The 22,974-nt window shown below is 29.4% G+C and overlaps 3 protein-coding genes across 3 annotated transcripts; 2 read left to right on the top strand and 1 right to left on the bottom strand.

Annotated features, from left to right (window-relative positions):
• Nucleotides 1-1,595: 1,595 nt before the first annotated feature.
• LOC114186714 (gibberellin 2-beta-dioxygenase) lies at nt 1,596-3,634 on the bottom strand. The gene is made up of 3 exons (XM_028074692.2): nt 3,159-3,634; nt 2,434-2,779; nt 1,596-2,118 (listed from the first exon to the last, which is right to left on the bottom strand). The coding sequence occupies exons 1-3, from the start codon at nt 3,557-3,559 to the stop codon at nt 1,867-1,869; spliced, it is 999 nt and encodes a 332-aa protein (XP_027930493.1). The 5' UTR covers nt 3,560-3,634; the 3' UTR covers nt 1,596-1,866.
• Nucleotides 3,635-16,910: 13,276 nt separating this feature from the next.
• Nucleotides 16,911-18,482, top strand: LOC114188775 (uncharacterized). The gene is made up of 4 exons (XM_028077414.2): nt 16,911-17,352; nt 17,449-17,595; nt 17,677-17,763; nt 18,107-18,482. The coding sequence occupies exons 1-4, from the start codon at nt 16,924-16,926 to the stop codon at nt 18,311-18,313; spliced, it is 870 nt and encodes a 289-aa protein (XP_027933215.2). The 5' UTR covers nt 16,911-16,923; the 3' UTR covers nt 18,314-18,482.
• Nucleotides 18,483-19,407: 925 nt separating this feature from the next.
• LOC114187429 (transmembrane protein (DUF616)) lies at nt 19,408-22,266 on the top strand. Its single transcript, XM_028075688.2, has 4 exons — nt 19,408-19,746; nt 19,846-20,049; nt 20,283-20,843; nt 21,797-22,266. The coding sequence occupies exons 1-4, from the start codon at nt 19,410-19,412 to the stop codon at nt 22,165-22,167; spliced, it is 1,473 nt and encodes a 490-aa protein (XP_027931489.2). The 5' UTR covers nt 19,408-19,409; the 3' UTR covers nt 22,168-22,266.
• The last annotated feature ends 708 nt before the right edge of the window (nt 22,267-22,974 follow it).

Below are 22,974 nucleotides of genomic sequence, written 5' to 3'. Positions count from 1 at the left end.
GCAATTCACATATACAGATTATTTATTTAGGTCTTCTTTGTTTGTACATAGGTTGCTATATCAAAATTCTAGACAGGTTAAAAATTTACGTTCTAGTTATTTTTAGCAAAATTGTTACAGAAAGTGTTGAACTCACAACTTTTTATAATTTTGTCGTTATGTCAAGTTTATAATGTTTTAATCAGCAGAGAAAGAGAAAGTTGAATTCACAGTTTCTTTTTCTTTTTTATTAATATCAAACCAATTTATAACTTTTATAAATTAATATATAAAATTCTATTAAAAAAATAATTATATAATACATGTTATTTATGAACACTATATAATGGTGTCAATTTTAACATAACTTCTAAACTCTAGGTGTTCTAATACCACCCATGCAAAACTAAAATTGATGACGTAAAATAGCCACACACAAAAGTTAGCTATTTCTCTAGCAACTAAAAGTTTTTCAAAATTTTTTGAAGTTTTGAATTGCAAAAAGGTTTTCTGATCATTGTTAATTTTTTTTGTCAGAAATTTTCTAACAACTACTAAATTATCAGAAATTTTCTAACAAAATTTATTTTAATTTTAAATAATATTTAACAATTTAAAATATAAGATTTTAGTTTCTTTTATTATTGGTTAAAATTATTTTGTCAAAATGATTGTCAATTGATATTAATTATAATTATTTTAGTTAATGGTAATTTTTCGTTTGTCACAATTATTGATATCAACTTAAAAAGTTTTATTAATACGCCTTTCTAATACCAATGTGAATGAGTCACATTTGCCTAAAATTTTTGCAAGAAGATTTTCTATGCAAAAAATTTCTACATCTAAGATTTTTCATCTATGTTATACCTCGTTTGAGTACGCATCATCGATGCCATGATGAACTTTTCAAGAAAAACTCACTAAAAAGACTGAATTTAGTGAGTTGGTGGTGTAATGTGTATGTTCCTGAATTTAGTGCTGTAGATGAAGACGAAGTCAAAATCATTGATGTACAACTAAAATAAATGAGAGGGCTTAAATCAAAGTCCTTGGTGAGAAGAAAAATTACGTGTAGGAAATCTCATCCAACTTCACCTGTATGTTCATCTACCACGAAACTGCTCTGAATCAAAACTTGAACCGAAATCCATTTTTATTTTTTTGCCATAGAAAATCATGCGTGCCTTGTTAAAATGCAACCATGTGTGTTGTTTTGCTTCATTCATAAACCCTCATAGGTTGTCCTTTTTTAATTATGTCAGATGGTTTGTGAATTTAAAGCGAGAAACACAAACGTAAAGATAGTGGCCGAAAGGAAGCCAGCAAGGTGCATCTATCCATGCCTATTCACTACACGGTTCAGTGTTTGGTCGATTGCGCGTCAATGTGCTACAGATCCTACTCTTTACGAGCTACCTTCTCAGACCTAAGTAAAGGTGGAAAACCCAAGTACGAGAATGTGGACATCATGATGCCTTCAACCTCAACCTCTCTCTTTATATATAATTCTTTTTATTAAAAATATATAATTTAATTCTTAAAAGAGTAAAAAAAGGAAAAATAAAAGTATGGATGATTATCTTGATTTCTCGTAGAGTGCACCGCAAAAGGAATAGAAAAAGATGTAACTAGAGTTGCGTTCCATTGAGAAAGGGAAGTAGTAGTGACTGACTGTTACATTTAGATGAAACAAGAAAAAGAAAATGATAAACATCTTAACCTATTCATTTTCTATATATGTCAAGTAGAGTCAAGTGTTTGAAAGCTAGACAGACACACGAGAAAAGAAAAAAGAAAATAGAAAAAAAAAAAAAAAAAAGAGAGAAAGAAAAGTGGGGTAATAACACGTGCGAAAAATGAGTAGAATTTTCGGGGTGTGTTTGCTTAATCGGCAGCAGATTTCTGGAAAGGGGCGAGCCTATTATCAGCTAGCCTTGAAGTGTACGCAGCCTTCTTGTATTCCAACCATGTGAACTCTTTGTACAAACTCTCCTCTCCTTTTAACATCACTGAAGGTAAAGGTGCTATCTTTTCACTCAGCGCTGGTCCTCCAAAGTAGATCATTGATAACCTTGACTTCGTTGTGTCAGCCAAAACCCTATGCTTTACACTTTTAAACCTCCCATTAGTCATTACCTGTATCAATTCAGTTTCACAACATTTCGTCACACATACCCACATAAATAAATAAATAAATAAATAAATCATCTCATGAATATGCTTGTCGGAATGTCTTTTCTAGTTTTCTTTACCAAGGATAAGTGACCCTTTTCGCGACACGTCAAACAGTTCGAGTAAACAAATAAACAGGGCAGGCATCAGATCATCACAATTAAAACATTCAAATCCCTCCGATCTTATCCAAACTTTAATCCAACTAAAAAAAATATATGTTTACGATGATAAATGAGGTTACGGAATGGTGAAGAAGTAGAGAGGCATTAATGGTACCTGTAGAGCATCACCAACATTGATGAAAAAGGAAGTCTGATCAGGTGGGACTGAAACCCAAGTGCCATCTGTGAGACAGATTTGCAAGCCTGATGTGCTGTTAGATCTTAAGACAGAAATTATCTGTGGGTCTGTGTGCTCCCCAAACCCAACCAAATTCCGGTTCAGTGCTGGCACCTCGGGGCACGGCGGGTAGTGGTTCATCCTGAAGCAAGAATCACTTTTCTCATCCTTCAGCAACCTGCTCAAGCTATTCCTCTGCGCTATCCCCAACCCCTCCGCCATCAATTCCAACACCACATAGCACATCTTCTTCACCGCCGTAATGTAGTTCTCCACCACCGCCCTGAAAAGTGCCACAACACACATCATCACAAAATGTCATGTCTTTCTTCAAATTTTAGATTTGGGTCTATTGCTGCCCAGAAGTTACCTTCTGCTACAAATGTCGAAACTTTTCAAAACAACAAAGCAAAAAGGAGTAGAATTTTCTGTTTTTACATTGAAAGTTAGTTTGCAAGCTTTTAACTACAAACTAAACACACTCCATTTCAAATGTTCAAATTTGCCAGTGATCTGATAAAAATCAGAGAGACCCGACAGGTGAAATATGCTTTGTTTCTGTTTTAAAATGTTGGGTTTAGGATTAATGGATTGTATAAGTGATGAACGCGTGTGAGTAGGGTGTTTTCAGGAGAGAAGAAAAACAGGGGACTCTGTTTTACCTGAAATGATGAGGATTTTCTCGAAAAATGGAGAGTGATTTGGGTGAGATGACGTCAGGGTTGGTGTTGAGGAGGAGGTATTCGACCCAACCGACATCGCCGTTTGGGCCAATCCTCTTGCTACCGTAGCCGAAAGGGTCGGGGGGACCAGCCCTGTCTTTCTCGGACTGAGGTTTTTTGAAGAACCTGAGGGCTTCGTTTTCTAAATTAGCCACTAACTCCAATGGAACACCATGGTTCACGAGCTTGAAGAAGCCGTAGTCCCTACAGGCCTCCACTATGAGGTTCTTGGCATCGGGGTGCGTGAGGTCGACCACAGGAATCCCCGTGAACAAGGGCGTGGACTTGCATGGTTTCAGAAGGAGAAACTGGTTCAATGCTGGCTGAGACAGAACAACCATGGTTCTTGTTCGCTTGTTACTATGAAAAAAGAGAAGCAGAACAGGGTGAGGTTTTAGATGGGGAAAAGAGTGTGATGCATGAATGAGGAAGAGGCCTTACGAACTATTTATAGAGGTAATCTGACTCACAAGCTCTCCTTCTCGTTAGCATTTATAACAAGAAAAAAAAAAGAAAAAGAAAAATACTTTTCACAACTCAGTCCAATTTCCATCCATTCAAGAAATCTATATAATAATAAAATCTTCAATTAAATTACTAAATAAAAATAATCTTAGATCGTAATATAACTTTTAAAGAATGTCATCCTATCCCTATTCTAGAAACAAAAATCGTACTTTAATCACTAAAATAACAATTTACTAATTTATCTATTCATACGTATACATATATAATAGGATTTTTTTTTTTTTACATATTTCATAATTTTAATTTTAACTTTATAATATTGTTAACTAACATTTTAATAATAATCATTATATTGAAATTTTTTTAATTAAATTTATAGTGTTTACATTAATATTTTTATACTTTTATTATTATTTTCAATTTTCTTTTTAAAATCTTAAAAAATAGTAATATTTTAATTTTCTCTTTCAAAATCTTAAAAAATACAAATAAATAGGTGTATGTGTGTTTCTGTAATAATCATAATAATATTAAATGATTAAGTAATTGTCTAATGAGAGTTAGAGTTTTTGTGTTTTTTTATTTACTTGTGCATATATCTGGAAGAAAAGTAGGGCAACTTCCAAACACATTTTTTTACATCTAGCTTTTCACCTGTCCACCTGACAAGATATATAGCCACCTTTCTTGAAGTCCAAGCCAGACAATAAAATTTACTAAAGTAATTTTTTATCCATAACTTTTTTATTATTAATTTTGTAAATTTAGATAGTTATAATCTATATTAAAATAATACTTTTATCCATAAAATATTATCAAGGCTCTCCTCACATTTTACGCTACAACTAATGCATACAACGGATACTAAACGCAATCTATTATTAATTTTGTTATTATAAAATAAATTTTTGTATATTGATGTAATATGATATGATTGATAAAAGTTTTCATATTTTAATTCTAAATAAAGATTTCGTGTCCAAATTTTGAAAAATAATAACTAAGCTATTAATAGAGATTTTATTACATTTAAAAAAGAAATACAAAATGTGTAAGACATTTACAACAATTAATATAATTACAATAAACATGTATTTATCATGGGTTATCTTTATTTATTTTTCTTCTTCCTTTTACTTTTTCTTTTCTAGTTTTTTCTTCTTCTAATTTTGCCTATTATGTTATCCTCGCTATTGTTGTTGATATTCACTTCTCCTTTTCATCTTCTTTCTCATTATTTTTAACTTGATACAAAATCTGTTATACTTTTTAATGCGATAAAAATTCATCAATAATAAAAATTGTAAATTATCAATGATAAATTTTATTGACAAATTTATTATCAAAGAATATTTTATTTGTAATTATTATAATATTTTTCAATAAAATTCATCAATAAAATAAATTTAATTTATCGTTGGATTTATTTCTTAATAAAATTTTGTCAATAATTAAAATAATCTTGTAATGATTGTGTTTTATATTTTTAGTTAAATAGGTTATTTTTGAAAAAGTTAAATTATCACTTACATTTAACTATTATAGATATATTACATAAATTTACGTATTTTACATAAATATTTATTGGAATATTTTTTTATAACGTAAATAGTTTTATAATAAACATATTGTGCTGAGTGACATTTGTATAAGTAAGCACCATCAACGGAAATTTTCCCAAAAAGTTGTTTCATAAAAACAAAATTTATAAGGAGCCACGTTGAAGAAAATCTAATATCCTTTACTGTTTTAAATTTTTCTCACACGAATAAAAAAATAATAATTTAAAATATTAAATTTATTTTAACCATGATAGTTAGATATAGTAGGATAATATAGTTTAAGACCATTCTTACGGTTCTGTTTTTGTAGAACTATGTAATAAACTGATTGTTATTTTATAATTTAATTTTTATTAAATAAGTTTTTTATATAGTTAATAAACTCTCATCTCAACATATAAATTTATAGTTAATAATTTATTGTTTATAAATTGTAAGCTGATAAGCTAATATTTTAGATTAAAAATATCTAGTAAACTAACTCATAAACTAGTTAGCAGATATAAATTAAAAGAAAAAAATATAAGTACATAAAATTTGAGTTTCTAAGGACAAATGTATTATTATATAATTATAATTTTATATATTTTAATAATTAAACTATAGTTACTTTTTTTGCATTTTATTTTTTGAAAAAATGTATAATAAGTTATTTTCATGTAAATGAGTTATTATTTGTTTTTGAAAAATACATATGCATTTTTCTTATCTGGCAAATTTTTTTATATACATAAGTTAAACTATTTGATACAAATTCTTTTTAATTTCTTTTTCAATTTTTCTTTTTAATTCAACCTATGGTACATTGAATTTGCTTTGTGTCATTTTTGTTATGTCTAATTTTAACATTGTATTATGTAATGAAATATTTATTATTTTTAATGATAATTTTTTTATTTGAGTTAATAAAAAAACTCATTATGTATTAAAATTAATCTAATAGTTATATATATGTAAGATAATACATGTATTAAAATAAAATAAATAACAATAATAAAAAATTAACAAATATAATGAATAAATTCTAAAAACTTTTATATCGGAACAATTTATCTCATAAATTAGTTAAATAAATTAATAACTTATTGATTGGTCATACTAGAGGCAATCTATGTAAAAATAATAATAGGATTTTACCTTAATCAAGTTAAAAATAAATCCATAAACTATATTTTAATTAAAATGAATTTAAAAAGTTTTTAACTTGTTTTACATCTAAAATGTTGAGATTATGAACATTAAACCAAGCACACTATTTATCATGTTCATGTCCTTGAATTTTGAATGTGGGTCGACCAAACTTTCCAGGCCATTTACAAAAAGACCACAATTAAAATGAGTGAGAGCCTTAATATATATAAAATCATTCACGTTTTCCACATTTGTGTTTGTACCCGGATTGAATGAATTAACAAACATATAGTGACAGGTGAATAACAACGAACTTTTTTAAATTGTAAGAGAATTATTATATTTTTTTATTAATAAAAAACGTATACATTTTTTATGGATAAAAAACACGTCACTAGAAATTATAGCATTATATTTAATGATATATAGCAAAAATCTTTCAAAAACTTCTTTTCTTTTAACAAAACGGTTATTTTATCATCTATAACCATATTTAAAGGAGATTCCTCTTTTTGTGTCCACATTTCAAAATATCAATTTTACTCTTTAAATATAATAATTTATTAAATTTTTAAAATTGACCGTCACTTCTACAAACTTCTTATAAAATCGGATATTTTTTGCTTCTTCTCTTCTTTTTTAATTATCAATGATTATTCTTTCCTAAATCCTAAATCCTAAATCATTTACCCTAAACACACACGCGCAATAGCGCCTGTGTTTACCCTAGTTTTAATATAATTTAGATCCTATCATATCATTGTTTTTTTCCCCTAATAATAATAAATATAGTACAAATTATAATACGAGATAAATGTTTAATTCTATTTTATTGCTTATATATGTACCATTTCTTCAATGCTAAATGAGTCCTTAACTATTAGTCTTTAGTTCCCATATATGTTTAGCAAATGAAAAATATACATCCTTATATTTTAATAAAATAATATTTTTTAATTTATTTAAAAATATCATATTAATTAAAATTACAAAATTAAAACAATACTTTTATAGGAATAAAAAAAATGAATGGTTTAATTTGTTATATGAAAGCTATGAATCTAAAAGATAACTAAAATAAAAAATAGCTTTTACAAATTGAGTTTGAATATTTATTCTCAAAATACAATGGTTATAAATAGAAAAAAAATATTTTATTGTGATAAATATATAATATATCCTCTTGTTTTAATTTTATTGATATCGATAGAAATATCATATATTTGATTCTATTTTACTTTTACCATGATAAATATATCATACATTTCTGACTTTAATTTGATTGATAAAGATATCATATTTTTGATTCTCTTCTATTATTATCAAATAGTTAGATAGTTTGTTTGATGTTTGATGATGATACACATTAGATTTTATTTTTTCCTTTATATAATGGGATATTGTAATTTATATATTGAATAAATTTCTAATAAATTGGTATACAAACTCTTATCCTCGTACTTTCAATCAAAATCAAGTATGTATTTATTTTTTTAGTTTCTCTCACTTGTATTTTATAAAAAACTAACATAGTATCAGAAAAAATTCTTGAGAAGTTTTCTTTTATAATATATATGATATGTTTACACGGTAGATTATTTTATAATGACAATCATCACATGGTAACTGTATATATTTAGTTAAATTTTACGTCAATTGTAAGATATTTAACTTTTAACTTAAATATCACATACTCCAATGTTTGTATAAATATTATATAAAAGTAAAGCATTTCATAATTGTGAGATGAAGTATTTTACTGAGATTCGGCCGTCTCACTTCTAATAATCAGAAATCAATTAAGTTTTATGTCTTTCTGAATGCACATCGCCTTCAATTTAACACTAACGTAACATTTCTTAGTAAACACCACTGAAAAGTTTATTATGACATTAAAAAAGTTCGACCTAGGAACTTCCAAATTCTAACGACCCTTAACACGTCACATTTTGCAACTAAAAATACTGACCAGGACAATCAACCACCAACTAAAATTACTAACATAACAATGTTCTAACCGATCAATACTCTGTTTGGTTATATAATTAAATACTAAATACTGAAAAAATGTTGTTGGATGTTTTTATCATTACTTAAAACACGTACAAAAAAAATTGATTATTAGATGGATACTGAACCTAATTAATTGTGAGGTATAATACGATCCTGATTGTACTTTTTTTTTTTATTATTAAAAACTAATATTTACTTTGATAATATTTTTATTCAAACAAGAGTTACTAATGGTTTCATTGTTAAAAAACATACAAGAAAAAAAAATGAGGTATCCTATGTTGGGCCGTAGATTATTTAGTTCTGAAATTTGTTATGAAGCTTTCAAAGCAGAGAGTTACACGTATAGACATCGTGTTTCTTCTTGGTGGTATAACTCGACGAAGAAAGACAAGCGTTTGACTTAAACTTCAAAAAGTAAAGACAAAATTATATAATTTATGTTGTGTAGAAGTTAAAAAAGGTGCTGAAAATTCATATGGAATAATTAAAATTAATCCATGGGGTAGTCATAATCTAAGTTAGGAACGTAGCCATATGGAGGAAAGAGGAAGTCTTAAGTATTAAATTTGGATCCTAATTGTTTGTTTGACAGCTGGATTCAACATCTGTCATTTAGGTGTTTAGTGTCTAGACATATATGTTTGATTTCATCTGCATTAAATGTGTCAATAAAAACAACAATTGAAGCCTGCATCAATTCTTAGAATAAACTAAGTTGTAATTAGTTAGTGGTGGTAAACATAATTTTTTATATAATTTAATACATATTAATTACTTTATCGATAAAGTATAATATTAAATTGAACATACTTAATCATCACTAATGTAATTTTATTTTATTTAAAAGATAAAACTGTCAATAATTATTATACATGTGTGTTTCATATTTTATTTAATAAAATTAAATATAATAAAATATTAGGAAGTTTAAACCAATAGAACAATCAGCAAAAAAAATAGTCTTAGAGATCTAAAAAATTTATAAATATATATATATATATATATATATATATATATATAAATATTTTAGTAGTGACCTTAATATTTTCAAAATCATGTTATTGTCTAAAACTTTAAAAGGGTATTTTTGTCTTTATAAAATTTGTTATATGCATTTATACTATCTTAATTAATGTATTTAATTATTTCAACTTTCAATACAAAAATGAAGAAACCAATGCAAATTAATTATCCTTAACTGGTGTCCTTATGACGAGTCCATGTTCTTTATTGATTTTTTTTTGTGTTGTCCTCTGCTGATCATTAAAAATACACTTTATTGGTATTTTAAATATCTTTTTAATATATTTTAAAATATTAAAATTAGTAATAATCAGTATATTATGAAGACACAGTAGAGGAACAACAAACAAAACCAGCAGAAAATTCAAATTTCCTTATAACACTGATTAGCATTCTCCTTTTTCTAAACTTGTGACATGAGTCTCTTTAGTTCAATATGTTGGTGTCATAATCATCAAATTGAGTCTCAATAACTCACTTAGGTTTGAGATACTTGCTTCTTTTAAACTTTTTTAAAGGAAAAAGGAGGAGATTATTTGAAGTTTAGACTCTTATGCCTCCAATTTCCATATAGTTCAATACTTTTATAAATATAATAAAATAAACATTTATATTCTATTTGTTGAAGTAAAACAAACATAGTAATGAGAATAATTCCTACGATATAATTTAATATTGGATCTCAAGAAAAAAGTAAAAGCAGAATACAGTAACAAGTTTATAAAAATTATATTTCAGAGGGTATAACGGAAGACCTAAAATTATTTATCCCTTTGTGTATCTATTTCCTTGCTATTTTAATTCTTTTTTGACACGTCAATTAATATGATATATAAATAAATAAATTGCATATGCTATATCATGTATTAACTTGTGTGTAAAGAACTAATTAGAGAAATACGACAAAGGTTGGTAAATAATTAATAATCGTAGATATAAATTATTTTAATTTTAATTCAAATTATTAATAAATCAGCGTGCGGTTGCATTTTATTTACACCAATTTTGGCACAGCAAAAGGCATAAACCAGCTTTTATATATATATTGATATTGACATTAATGGTAGTCAAAATGTAATAATTAAATTACAAAACATTCAACCGTGAGTGTCTCTTCAATGAAGCACTAAAAATTGAAGTACAGTCTAGTACGTACGGTTCATACAAATACAAACCCAAAGAAGAGAAAATAGAAGGGTGAAAGAAAGAGGGAAAAGACTTAAAAATAGAGACTCAAAAAAGAGAAGAAAACAAATTACCCTAAAGTAAATTAACGAATGGAAAATTCGGTATTTATTATTCTTATGTAGATGTTTGAGTATAAAATGGAGCAAGACAAGTTTTGTTGGATGCATTATTACAGCGTACGTACAGTGTTCATAATACTCGACAACCAACATGGCTGACCTTTCAAGAACGAGCTTCGAATAAATAAGTCAGGAAAATGTCTTATTCATAAAGACAAATGGGCTGAAACAAAGATAATTTGTTATCAATAACACAACAAAGATCCTTAAAATATATTCACCAGGAGGCCAATATAATAAATTCCGTTTGACCAAAATTATTGTGTTAGACATTTATCTTATTCTCTAAGACAAACAAATTATACTATCAATGTAAGACAAAATCAATCATATATTTCTATCTTCTTGTTTTAACACAAATATTATATAACTACTTGGAATTTATTTATTTTTGTCATTACCTGATTCAACATTTTGATTTGACAATGACGTTTAATAAATTCAATTTGACCGTATTAAAATTTGGTAATATATGAAACGAGATTAGGTCAAATCAATGAATTTATCCACATAATGTTTAGTTTTAGAAGCGAAAGACAATGAAATTTTTTTTGCTAATTGTGGTATCTCTAATTTATTTTTTTAATAGTAGAAAAAATTGTAATTGGTTAGGTGTTAAATAGTGGGGCAATCGAGGAGCCCCTAGTTTTGTGCAGGCTATTTGGTGGTTTACGTAATGCTTGGGAACTTGTCAAAAGCGTAGTTCTTCTACCGTGTTGGAAGAAGATTTTGGTTGGTCAAAGAACACCAACGTGAGACGTATGGAAAAACCTTAGGAATATCACAATCACTTTCTTCCTTTAATCATAATCACACTTCTAACACTATTTCAAATATTCACGATAAATTAAATTAAATTAAATGAGTTCTAAAGTATCCCAGACATAAATATATATAAAAAATTATGTTTATATGTTAAATATCAAATACTCATTTGTTTAGGAATTATTTAGAGTTTATATTATTTTTTTGTGCATATATTTTAATGTAATATAAGATTTTAGAGTTTTTTTTTCTTCTTTTTACTTTAACAGAAAACCTAATTTGAGTTCTTAATTTAAACGATGTCGGTTTTACTTTTGTCTGTATTTTGTGATTAAGAAAATAAGTTTTTCGTTTGACGTCTAACAACTTTTTTCCTCCATCCTTTATCTAAAAGAAAAGAACGTTTTTTTAGCTTAAAGAAAAATGAATCATTGCAGGAGAAAGAAAAAGGTGCATGCAATTTTATAAAAGGGGAACCGAAAAACTATGTATAAATAAAATATAATCAACTATGTGATACACACATAATTAATTTTTTTTCTCACTATATTTTAAGTGTAAATTAATTCCATAATTATTAATTTTTTTTATTTTATCCTTATACTTAAAAGATAATACTAACACCACAAATTATCTAAACATCAACTTATTTTTTTTATTCCATGATAATAATTGGCAAGATAATGCTAAAAAAATTAATAAAAAATATGAACATCGACTTTTTTGTTTCTTTCTTTTCTTTTATTTTTGACTTCCATGCTTCCTTTTTGAGTCGGTAATCGAAACAAAACTTTACGGATTACATCAAATATAGGTAGCGGGTACTGTAGTGCTTTCCCGTTTGAACAGCACACCTATTTTGGCCATGCGGATTTAGATTAAGACCTTTCGGGTTTCGGCATCAACCATTTCTATCAATGTTTGCCAAAACTAAATACGTTTCATGTAACTCACAAAACACTACCACTACATTCTCCACCACACTTCCACTTTTCAAGCCTAATTCAGAGTACTTCAATTTACGACCAACATTTTTTTTTCCGCTTAAATTTAGCCTATTTTTCACACTCATAACAAAAACGATAAAACTATTTATTAATTCAGAGTTTATTTTTTGTAATAGCTTCCAATTAAATCGGAAAAAAATGAGGTACTGTGAAAGAAGTAATTTGACGAAACATATAATTGTGATGAGAGAAGTATTGATTTGTAAAGGGATAAGTATGAGAAGGAGTGTTGTGATGGATAAGGATGGGGAGAGAGTGTTTGTGTGAAAAATAAACAGTGTGATATGGTTAGGATTGATGTTGATGAGAGTGGGAGTGGATATTATTGGGAGTAGGGATAAGTAGTTTAGTAGAGTAATAATTGGTGAGGAAGATTTATTTAGCATGATGAGAAATGAAATGTGTGTTCAATAATTGAGATATGGTTGGTGTTCCCGATGATGAGGTGCATTAAGAAGCATTTTTTTATTATTTATGCAGACGGAAAGAGTAGTAGAGTTGGTGAAGTAAGGCATAGGGGAGGCAATGAGGAGTGAGTGAGTGAGTGACTGATTGTGACATCTCTTTCTTTCTGCAGTCCATTGTGTGACTACTTGCTATCTTTTGATTTTCATAGATTATTATTAAAGTGAATAATCCAAGTAATATTTATAGGAGTGGTGGATGTGCACTAGGGCCAAAGTAACAGAGGAAGGGAGAAAGAAGGTTCTGATGGGATTCCTAAGAAACAATTAAATCTGGTTTTTCATGAGCTGATGAATTAATTAAGGATAAAGGTGTTTGTTTGAAAAGAAAGGACGAGGAGGAGTTTGAAAATGAGGAAGAAGGAGAAAAAAGGTTGGTCCTGTTATCCGACATGAAAGAGATGTTGTGGGCATTTGACGGCCCTTATTGAGGAGCAGTGGAAGGTGCAGCAGTTTCTCTCTGAGTCACTTTCACATTCCCTTTTTCTTTGTAAGGAAAGAAATTCCCCACCCACGTGCTGCATTCTCCCACTCTCTCCACACACTCCCTCTCTCACCTTCTGACACCTCACCCCTTAGCCTCACACGCATTCTCGACTTAACTACTTCCATCTCTATCTCACCATTTTTTCTTTTTCTCGGTGGCCATGTCATCCTTAATAAACGGTTTACACTGCTTCTCTTCCCTTCCCTTTGCTTCCACACTCGGATTCGATTCTCCCTCGCTTTTCTAAAAACCCTTCTTCCTCTCTCTACTACCACCCCCACACATTCATTTCAACATCCACGCGCATGCAACAACATATCTCTATCTATTTTCAAAACCTTTCCTTTTTCTTTCTTCACCCACTCAAACCACATTCCTCACACCCTTATTCAAACTTAAGATTGGGTTTGGTCAAAATACATTTCCAAACACCATTCTATCTTCAAATCTAGGTCATGTTCCAAATGTTCCAAGATACTTTTTATCATTAATTTATATCAAATTCTTTCAATCTAATTTAGCATACATAAATTCACTGCCAACTTACTAACATTTGTTTTAGTTTAATTTTTAGTTTTGGGATTCAGTAAAAAATAAAAACATTTTGTATGAGTAGAATTTCTGCCCAATTGACAGTCTTTTGGGTTCCCCCGTGTCCTTGTTTTGATGAAGCCATAAATTGGGTAAGGAATCCAGTGTTTGAAGAGAGAGGTATGTGTTGGTTGGAGGTATTTTGGGTAAGATATCTCTAAAGGGTTAACAGTGACATTACTTTCAAAATGTGCAAACAATGTTATCACTGGAAAACCTCAAATGGTTCCTTGGAGGACTTTATCAACGTCACAATAAAACCACTATAAAACTTTACATTCTTCTTATAAATATTATATAATTCAAATTATCAGTATTATAATTTTATTGTAACTCAATTAATTGAATTTTTAATTATTATTTTGTAAATACAATAAAGCTAACGTATTAATTATGCATCAAATTTATAATACTATTCATAGAACATAATAACACAATGGAATATTTGAAAAAAATATATATCTAAATTCTTTATAATTTATTTATTCATAAAAAGTATAATTTTAAAGTTCTCAAATTAGCTGCCTGAACTTGTTATTTGACCACGAATAATGGACGAACTAAAGTCTTCTCCAATTTTGGAAGCTGCTTTGAGATTTTAATAATTTAAAGTATTACCTTGTATTTTTAACGACCAAAATGGCCATCCATTAATTAACTTCTCATTCTCTCCCATGAAACATATTTGCTTCAATATCTATAAAAAAAATGTATCGACTTATTTTTATCATCTTATTGAAAGAGTTATATCTAAAAATCAATTGAACACCGCTTGATATTTAAGTATTGTTCAACAGATATTAAATTAATATAAATAATTATTTTCTTAATATGCTGAATCTAAATTGAAGTAAAATGGAATTCTTCTAATAACTTGGTCAGGAAAAATGAAATTGTTTTGTAATCTTATACTTTTCGATCAACTAAAAGAGAAAAACGGAGACCATTTGATGATAATCTTGAATGTACGATATTATTTGAAGTTTAGAATTCCCTTTCTTTTCAAAGAAAAATAATTTAAATTTAATACACAATTTAATATTTTAAAATTGTTTTTTTTAGTACCTCATATATTTTTAATTAATAAAATCTATATTGAGAGTTATAGTATGTGGCTTTCAAATCTATGGCTGGCATCTATAAATATTTATGTAATATTTCAAATTCAGATAAAAGTAAATTAAAATAGAAAAAAAATGTTAAAAACAATGAAATCACAAGCACTCTTGTATGGCTATGAGATTGATTCCTCTTGTTGAGTTTGGTATTAGAAAATAAAATTGGTATGTAATGTCTTAAAGAAACCTAATTAGTTTCACAAGTGACTTTTTTTTTCTTAAATTTATTACAAAACATTTTATTATGAGTTTCAATGCCATTTTAATTAAAAAGAATTCTATTTATTTATTGGATGATGTTAAGTCTTAAAAGACATAGATCGGTAAGACCATTAAATGTTTTTTTTTTTTCTAAAATGTTAAATCCAAAATATAAAACTTGATATAATAAACAAAGTTAATTTAAACCAGAGTTAAATATGTTTTTGGTTCCTTAACTTTTAGTAAATTTTAGAATTAGTCAATTTCGAAATACGTAAATTTAGTTTTTTTAATCAAATTTTGTTAGGTTTATTTGATGCTTCGTACGCATTGTAAGATTGTATTTGAGTTGTATATACTGTTTAACACATTTTTTATTTTATTTTAAGTCAAATGTTATTATGAAACGTGCTTGAAATGTCAAATAAATTTAAAAAATTTTGATTAAAAGAATTAAATTCATGTATTTCAAAAGATAAAAGACTAAATTAATCTAAAATTATGATATAAATTAATTGTAAAATTTACTTAAAGTTAAGGGATAAAAATATATTTAAACCCTCTTAAAGTGACGGTACTTTTATGACAACCAATTAGTGTTACATTCTGCTTTTGGCACAACTTTCGGCCATTTTTCTCGTATGATTTTAAAACTCGTTATTGCTCGAAAACAAAGATGTAATATCATAAAAAAGTTGGCTTGTATAATTCTTCAGTTATTTGGGCCGAAACAGATTTTTGTACAGAGCCGGGGCCGTTTACAAAAAATCGCAAGCTTACTAGTATTGCAAACGGAGTTTAACTTTTGAAACCCAAGTTATTTTTAGGCTTGTTCGGGCCCAACTTTAAATTGGAGGCAGGCTTTATCTAATTTTAAATAAATTTCTGGAGCCAAAAAAAGAAGAAGATAACTTCTCTTAAAAATATTAGATGAATTCAAATGTTTGCGAGAAATACTACCAAAAAGGGTTTCTTTAGACAGAGCACCAATTTAAATAGACAATGAAATTAAAAGCAGTTGAAAATTAAAGTTGAACCATACTATTTAGACATTAGATAATTCAGACATCTCTTTCTCAAAAGTCGATCAATTTACTGTAGTAATTTTTTGTTTCGTTTAGAGAGTAAAATATATTTTATAAATATAACTAATTTCTGTTAGGATGAAGTTATTTTGTTATGTATTTTTTTTAATTAAATGTTATATACCTTTTATATCAAAACTACTACTCTTTATTTCAGAAGGAGTATTTTCAAATCCTGAGTGGTTTACACATTATTATTATACATTGTTTGTGCAGAAGGATATATCAGTTTCTGATGCATCCACAGCCGCACGTGTAATAGTACTAATCAATCATCTACGACCAGCTTTCATATCTTTTACACTTTTTTTTTTTTCTTGAGCAGAGCATATATCTTTTACTTAAAACAAGGGTTTTCTTTAAGACATTCATTTCTTTACCTATTTGTCAAGCATAGAATCACAATACTTTATGTGACATTTCACAAGCCATGTAAACACTATTTATAGTGCTTTCACATTGGCTTTTGAGCTGAAAACTATGACAAAAACATTCTCTTTTGTGGAGGAAAAGGAACAGTGGTTAAGTATGAACCAGGTGGTAGAAAAGTTGTGTAACTTGTCTCTTGCTCAAAGTTGGTGTGAAGACATGCAAAATATTATCTCATATGTGAGTTCTAAGTACGAGGCAAATGCCACGAAAGCAATATCTTATGTAATCCTCGGCTGTTTTTCTCTTTTGATTTCTGTGTTAGTAAGAAGGACCAGGTCGAAGCCCAAGCCCAAGCCCAGAATCAGGCCCAATAGACTTGAAGCTACGAGGTCCTTCATCGTTAGAGAACTCCATAGTGGGTATCCAGCACTGGATAGATTGATGACAGAACAGTATGAACATCCATCAGCATTAGACAGCGCCCATGCTCTTATTAGGGAACTTCAAAAAGATTTACCTGATTTACTCATTCTTCAGGTTTCATACATTTATTACTATTTTCTACATGTTTTCATGTTCCAGATTAACGTTAGAAAGTGTCACTATTTAATGATATTTTTCTAACCATTGAAGCAAAAAGTAAGAGAGTTGGAGATGTGGGAAGTGGAGGATTTTGCAGAGAGAATACTTAGACCAGCGTTGAAAGAGGCTAATGAAAAGGAGAAGCCACACGAAGCTTACGAGTTTGAAATGTTAATAGTGGAAGTGCTTATCTACAAGGTATCTTTAATTAATTTTTTATTTCACATTTTTCCTTAAACAAATTATTTGACATTAATTCCTTGAACGTGTCAATGGTAGGGAGGAATTTCAGATTTAGAAAGTGCCTTGCAATGTGAATGTTTGGCAGATGAATCGCTCAAAGATGCAAGACGCCCACTGTACAAGGTACCTATTTTAATGGAGGAGAAAAATTTTCCAACTAATAAGATGATTAAAATCGATTAATCACCAACTTAATTAACCTAACTTCTTACCTAACAAACCATAAACCATAAATCTTATTAGATCAAACATATATTCTTTATAACATGTTGGGTCATGTTGGGTCATGTTGGCCATACACTTTTAAGGTCTAATTTTGTTATTTCTCAAAAACTCAGGTCTAAGATAACTTACTTAAAAACCCACTTTGCAGTGCGATTTAAATTTGTCCTGAAGTGCATGAATTAATTATATTAAAAATGGATGATGATGATGATGGTTAGGTTGTTTTGGAAATATTTTACAGGCAATTATATACAAAATGCTGGGGAATATGGAGAAAGCTAAAGAATATTGGGATGAATTTATTGTAGTTCGAGAACCAGCTTTTGGTCATGAAATTATTGAAATCGATTTTGATACGTTTAAACATCATGTGCTTCGACTTCAAAAGGCTACGGAGAAGGTTACACAAAAAAGGAGCAGCATCAACTTCTCAACTTTCTCCATTTAATTACATATAAATATGTTTATTACATTTGTTTTCAAAACTCCAAATTTTCTATTTATTTGAGCATAGAAACGTAAGTTGAATACGTGAAGGAGATGTATTTTAGCTTTCCTTTTTAACAGAAACTCCAGCTTGTAATTTCGAGGTAAAATAATTAAAAGGTATTTCATTACATATCACATATACATTAATGGGATGATTAATAAGTGATTAAGATCATCTAGAAGTTTTTTAATACGTTTATATAACGGATACCAGAACTATTAATATCATGCATTTATTGGCTTGTCATGAGGCGTTATTTAGGAATTAAATTAGATTAAAATATTTCCTTGAAAAAAAAATCATCTTGCATCGTAAAAACGTAAAAACTAAAATTAAAAAATTAAAAAATCTTTTTTACTTTCATGAAACATTTAGGTATCAACTGATGAAAATAAAAAATATTGTTTTTGCATTTGCATCAGCAGGGAGGAATAGAAAAAAAATTGTCGTGGTTTTAAGTTTGTATGGTTGGATAGTTTATTAGTACCTCATCCTCATTAATGTTGCATTTCGTGATGAGGAAAAGGAACCGGGATAAGTGAAAAAAAAATGTAGAAATAAGTGAAAATAAAGATGGTTTAATTAAGAGAAAATGTAATTATTATATAATTTTATTCACAACATTATATAAGCATAATATTCTCAATAATGTATTCGTAGTATTATCAATAATAATATTCGCAATATTCACAATAATAATATTGAAAATTATACACTATTGAGAGAGTAATGCGAATTATATATTCTCAATAGTGTGAATTATATATTATGAGAATATTTTCATTATAAATACATGATTTGATTATCAATAATTTTGTAGTATTCGAAAAAATTAAATGAGAATTTATGTACAATATCATTTTTTTGAAATATAAATTTCACTTAAAATATAATTTAGTATAATTAAAGAAATATTTTAATAGACAAAAATGCAATAGTGGATTTATGTATTCTGAAACATTTCGACCGAACCTTGTATGATCAGAAGTAGGCCCCACCTAGTCAGGAAAATATTAACATTGTTGAAGATGACAAATAACTGCCACGAGTCACGATGATGATCATGCAGCAGCAGCAACAACATCATCAATTTTCGCAAAACAAAAGTGGAAGAGAAATCGCCAAAGATCACATTTTCATAATGGGGAGGCTAATAACCACCACTAAGCCTCTCATCTTCTACTCCAAGCTCCTCTGTTTCTCTCTGCTCTATCTCTTCACCACTCTTTTCCTTGCTCTCTATTCTCTCTCTAACTCCAAATGCTTCTTTCGATCCTCCCCTTTGGATCCTCTTCAGAATTCCCTCTTCTCTTACCCCTCTTCCTACGGAGAACACAAGTACGCTGTTCCAACCACCCGTTCCACATGCTCTTCCCCTGTTTTTTTCTCAGGTACCAATTACCCACCCCTCATCTTATCACCACTTTTCTTCACCATTACGCCATCAAGATGATCACTTTTTGCTAATGGGTCGCGAATTCTGGATTTAGATTACTGGGATGTTGTGCAGGAGATCAAGACTCTCCGCGAGACCAATCGCCCTTATTCAGGGGCTTTGCGCTATGTGCGGGGCAATGCTGATACTTTCGGAGGAAATCTCAGCACCCTTGCCAGATTTTCCTATTTTGATCATCAAAATCGTAACGCCCGAGTTCTTTGCGGATTTCTCAAGAAGTTTCCAATCAGTGAATCTGGTCAGTTGCACGTGATTCACTTGTCAGATCTTAATTCACCCTAGAAATATTCAATCATCAATTTTTGATTGGTTTACAACATGCCACTGAGATTCATACATTGGAAAAGTAAAAGATTATTTTGTTGGCAGAGATTTTTTACATTAATAATGTAAATACAGTTTAGAAAAGTTACAAGTGCATATATTTCATAGTTATTTGCTTATGTCATGTGCCTTCTTCTCTTGATGCAGACCGAATTGCGATGGAACAGTGTGACAGTGTGGTCGTGGTTTCAGCAATCTTCAATGATCATGATAAAATCCGACAACCAAAGGGCCTCGGGTCCATCACATTGCAGGAAGTGTGTTTTTTTATGTTTGTAGACGATGTTACCCTCAAAGGTTTTGAACATCACGGACTGATTTCAATGAATTCAACAGAATACAATATAGGAGTGTGGAGGATTGTGAAGGTTGCCAAAGAGAATTTGTATCAGAACCCAGCGATGAACGGGGTTATACCAAAGTATTTACTCCATAGACTATTCCCGAATTCCCAATTCAGCATTTGGATAGATGCAAAGATGCAACTAATGGTTGATCCGTTGTTGTTGATTCATTCACTTGTTATATCTGATGATGTGGACATGGCTATATCAAAGCACCCTTTTTATGTTCATACCATGGAAGAAGCAATGGCAACTGCAAGGTGGAAGAAATGGTGGGATGTCAATGCACTGAAGGTGCAAATGGAGACATACTGTGAAAATGGACTGCAACCATGGACTCCCAAAAAACAACCTTATGATTCAGGTAACTGGACATGTTTCACTGTTAATTTCTTTCGCTGAATTTTACGCTTTCATAATACAAAATTGAAAACGTTGTTTACTTACAAACTACTACAATTTTTACATCTTTATGTGTTGAAGATGTTAAACAGTGGACCTTGAAACTTGGTTAGAAAGATTAAGCTTGCAAAAGATAGTTGCCAGAGCAAGTTAATTCAAATTCATTATATCAGGAACCTTAGAAAAGGTTCTATACCACATACTTTTTGACTGTCAAATACACTTTAATTTAATGAGTTCCAATCTTGAAGAGTGTGAGGACGTTTATTATTTTAACGAACGTGAGAACTTTTGCACCGCCGTTGACCATAAATAGAGAATAGCCCATAAACCCTGAAATATCTTTACTGATGAAGAAGTTTTCTTCCCCATGTGGGGTAGTTCACTTATTTGGCCTACTTGTCCTTAACCAATTCCTTTTTATGAAATGGAACTATGAAATTAATGTTGAGGCGCTGGCACTTATTAAAAGGTCTATATATTATGCTACTTTATTAGGTTCTTTTTCATTACAAGGAAGCAGGCCCTAACATTGTAATTTTTTGATCTAACAAGATTTCAGACTCAAGAGACTCAAGTAAGAAGAAAAGTAGCATTAAATTTCAATAATGAAAGTAGATGACTACTCACCAAAATCCTGGTCCTCAAGCTTGAAATGTGTCTCAGGAGTATTGGATCTTGCCATTTAACTGGTTTAAGTAGTCACTTTTTTTGGTTACACACAACGTATTTGTTAACAGTTGTAGCTCATTTTTTTTAAACACATTCACATGGAGATGCTGGTTTTGTACCTAATTTTGTCCTTTGGCTAAACCATTTTTGTTTCCACTTGGCTCGTCTATTATGACTTTGCATATGGTATGTTTATGATCCATAACAAGGCCATACCTAATAACAAAGGATTGTTTATGGCAGATGTACCAGATAGTGCTTTAATATTGAGGAGACATGGAATTGGTAGCAACCTCTTCTCATGTCTTGTATTCAACGAGTTGGAGGCATTTAACCCAAGAGATCAATTAGCTTTTGCATTTGTGAGAGATAAGATGAAGCCTGAGGTGAAGATAAACATGTTTGAGGTGGAAGTTTTGGAACAGGTGGCAGTGGAGTACAGACACAATCTGAGGAACAGTGATGGGACCACTTTTAAGAGAGTGTCGAGTTCAGGAAGAACCAAAAGAGCACACCCTGATTTGTTGTATGTGAATGGAAGTTGTTGCAGCAAGTGCCAGAAGTATCTTTCGATTATGTGGGGGGATACATCAAATGATGAAGGACCCCATTAACACCAATTCTTTTTGTTTATATCATTCTAATTTTTAGTTTATATAATATGTAAAGAACAGTTCTTTTGATTATGCTAGCAGGAATGTTTCCTCTCTTCTCCTCTTTTGTAACATTCATGTGTTGTTGCTCCATTTTTTTAATCATTGAACTTTGCACGTCATTGTTGAAAGTTGTGGGAAGAATAATGTAATCATAGTGAGAATGATTTGTTGATTTAATATTGGCAAGAAGATGCGGTAATCCCAAGGTTGCTTCAAAGAAAAAGTTGCCTAATCTCGAATAAAACGTACCACTCACTACTCCTTCTACCATATTTTTTATACTATTTTTTCATTTTGTTTTCTTTAAATGATTATTTTCCAAACCCAAAAGGAAAAACCATATTTGTATCATTTTGTATACTGACAAAGAAGAAAGAGTTGGATAAAGTGATAAAGCTGCGGTACAATGAATCATGGTGTAAAAATAATGAAAAACCAATTTTCAAATTAAGATTCTGGTTTAGGTCTACTTTCAACCCTTCTAATAATTTAACGTGCGGATAATTTTGTAAGTAATTTTTATATGGAAAATGGTTTAGCAATAATGCCAGTTATTAAAATTAAATGTTCTTACAGCTCATGCATCTGCAAAGCTATTATTTAAAACGAAGACGGAAGAGATATATTAACAAGGAAACAGAAATGGTAAATAATATTATAGAAAACTCATGGGATACATATATTTTATACATAACCATGATTATAATTTAAAATTCAACATCATTATTAGTTTTAAGTCAACCAACTTTTCATTATGTTACGCTA

Source organism: Vigna unguiculata, chromosome 6 (genome assembly GCF_037176805.1).
Source record: "Vigna unguiculata cultivar grain cowpea cultivar isolate G323 ecotype 2 chromosome 6, ASM3717680v1, whole genome shotgun sequence".
NCBI lineage: Eukaryota > Viridiplantae > Streptophyta > Magnoliopsida > Fabales > Fabaceae > Vigna > Vigna unguiculata.
Note: the sequence above shows the minus strand (reverse complement) of the source record. Positions and strands in the feature narration are given on the sequence as shown.

Bases quoted from the DNA above. Each gene is read 5' to 3' on its own strand.
- LOC114188775 (XM_028077414.2), top strand. From the start codon at position 16,924: ATGACAAAAACATTCTCTTTTGTGGAGGAAAAGGAACAGTGGTTAAGT. The intron at 17,596-17,676 runs GTATCTTTAATT...TGTCAATGGTAG, and splicing joins TGGAAGTGCTTATCTACAAG to GGAGGAATTTCAGATTTAGA. The intron at 17,764-18,106 runs GTACCTATTTTA...AATATTTTACAG, and splicing joins CAAGACGCCCACTGTACAAG to GCAATTATATACAAAATGCT.
- LOC114186714 (XM_028074692.2), bottom strand. From the start codon at position 3,559: ATGGTTGTTCTGTCTCAGCCAGCATTGAACCAGTTTCTCCTTCTGAAA. The intron at 2,780-3,158 runs GTAAAACAGAGT...GGCACTTTTCAG, and splicing joins GAAAATCCTCATCATTTCAG to GGCGGTGGTGGAGAACTACA. The intron at 2,119-2,433 runs GTACCATTAATG...GAATTGATACAG, and splicing joins ATGTTGGTGATGCTCTACAG to GTAATGACTAATGGGAGGTT.
- LOC114187429 (XM_028075688.2), top strand. From the start codon at position 19,410: ATGATGATCATGCAGCAGCAGCAACAACATCATCAATTTTCGCAAAAC. The intron at 19,747-19,845 runs GTACCAATTACC...TTCTGGATTTAG, and splicing joins TTCCCCTGTTTTTTTCTCAG to ATTACTGGGATGTTGTGCAG. The intron at 20,050-20,282 runs GTCAGTTGCACG...CTCTTGATGCAG, and splicing joins GTTTCCAATCAGTGAATCTG to ACCGAATTGCGATGGAACAG.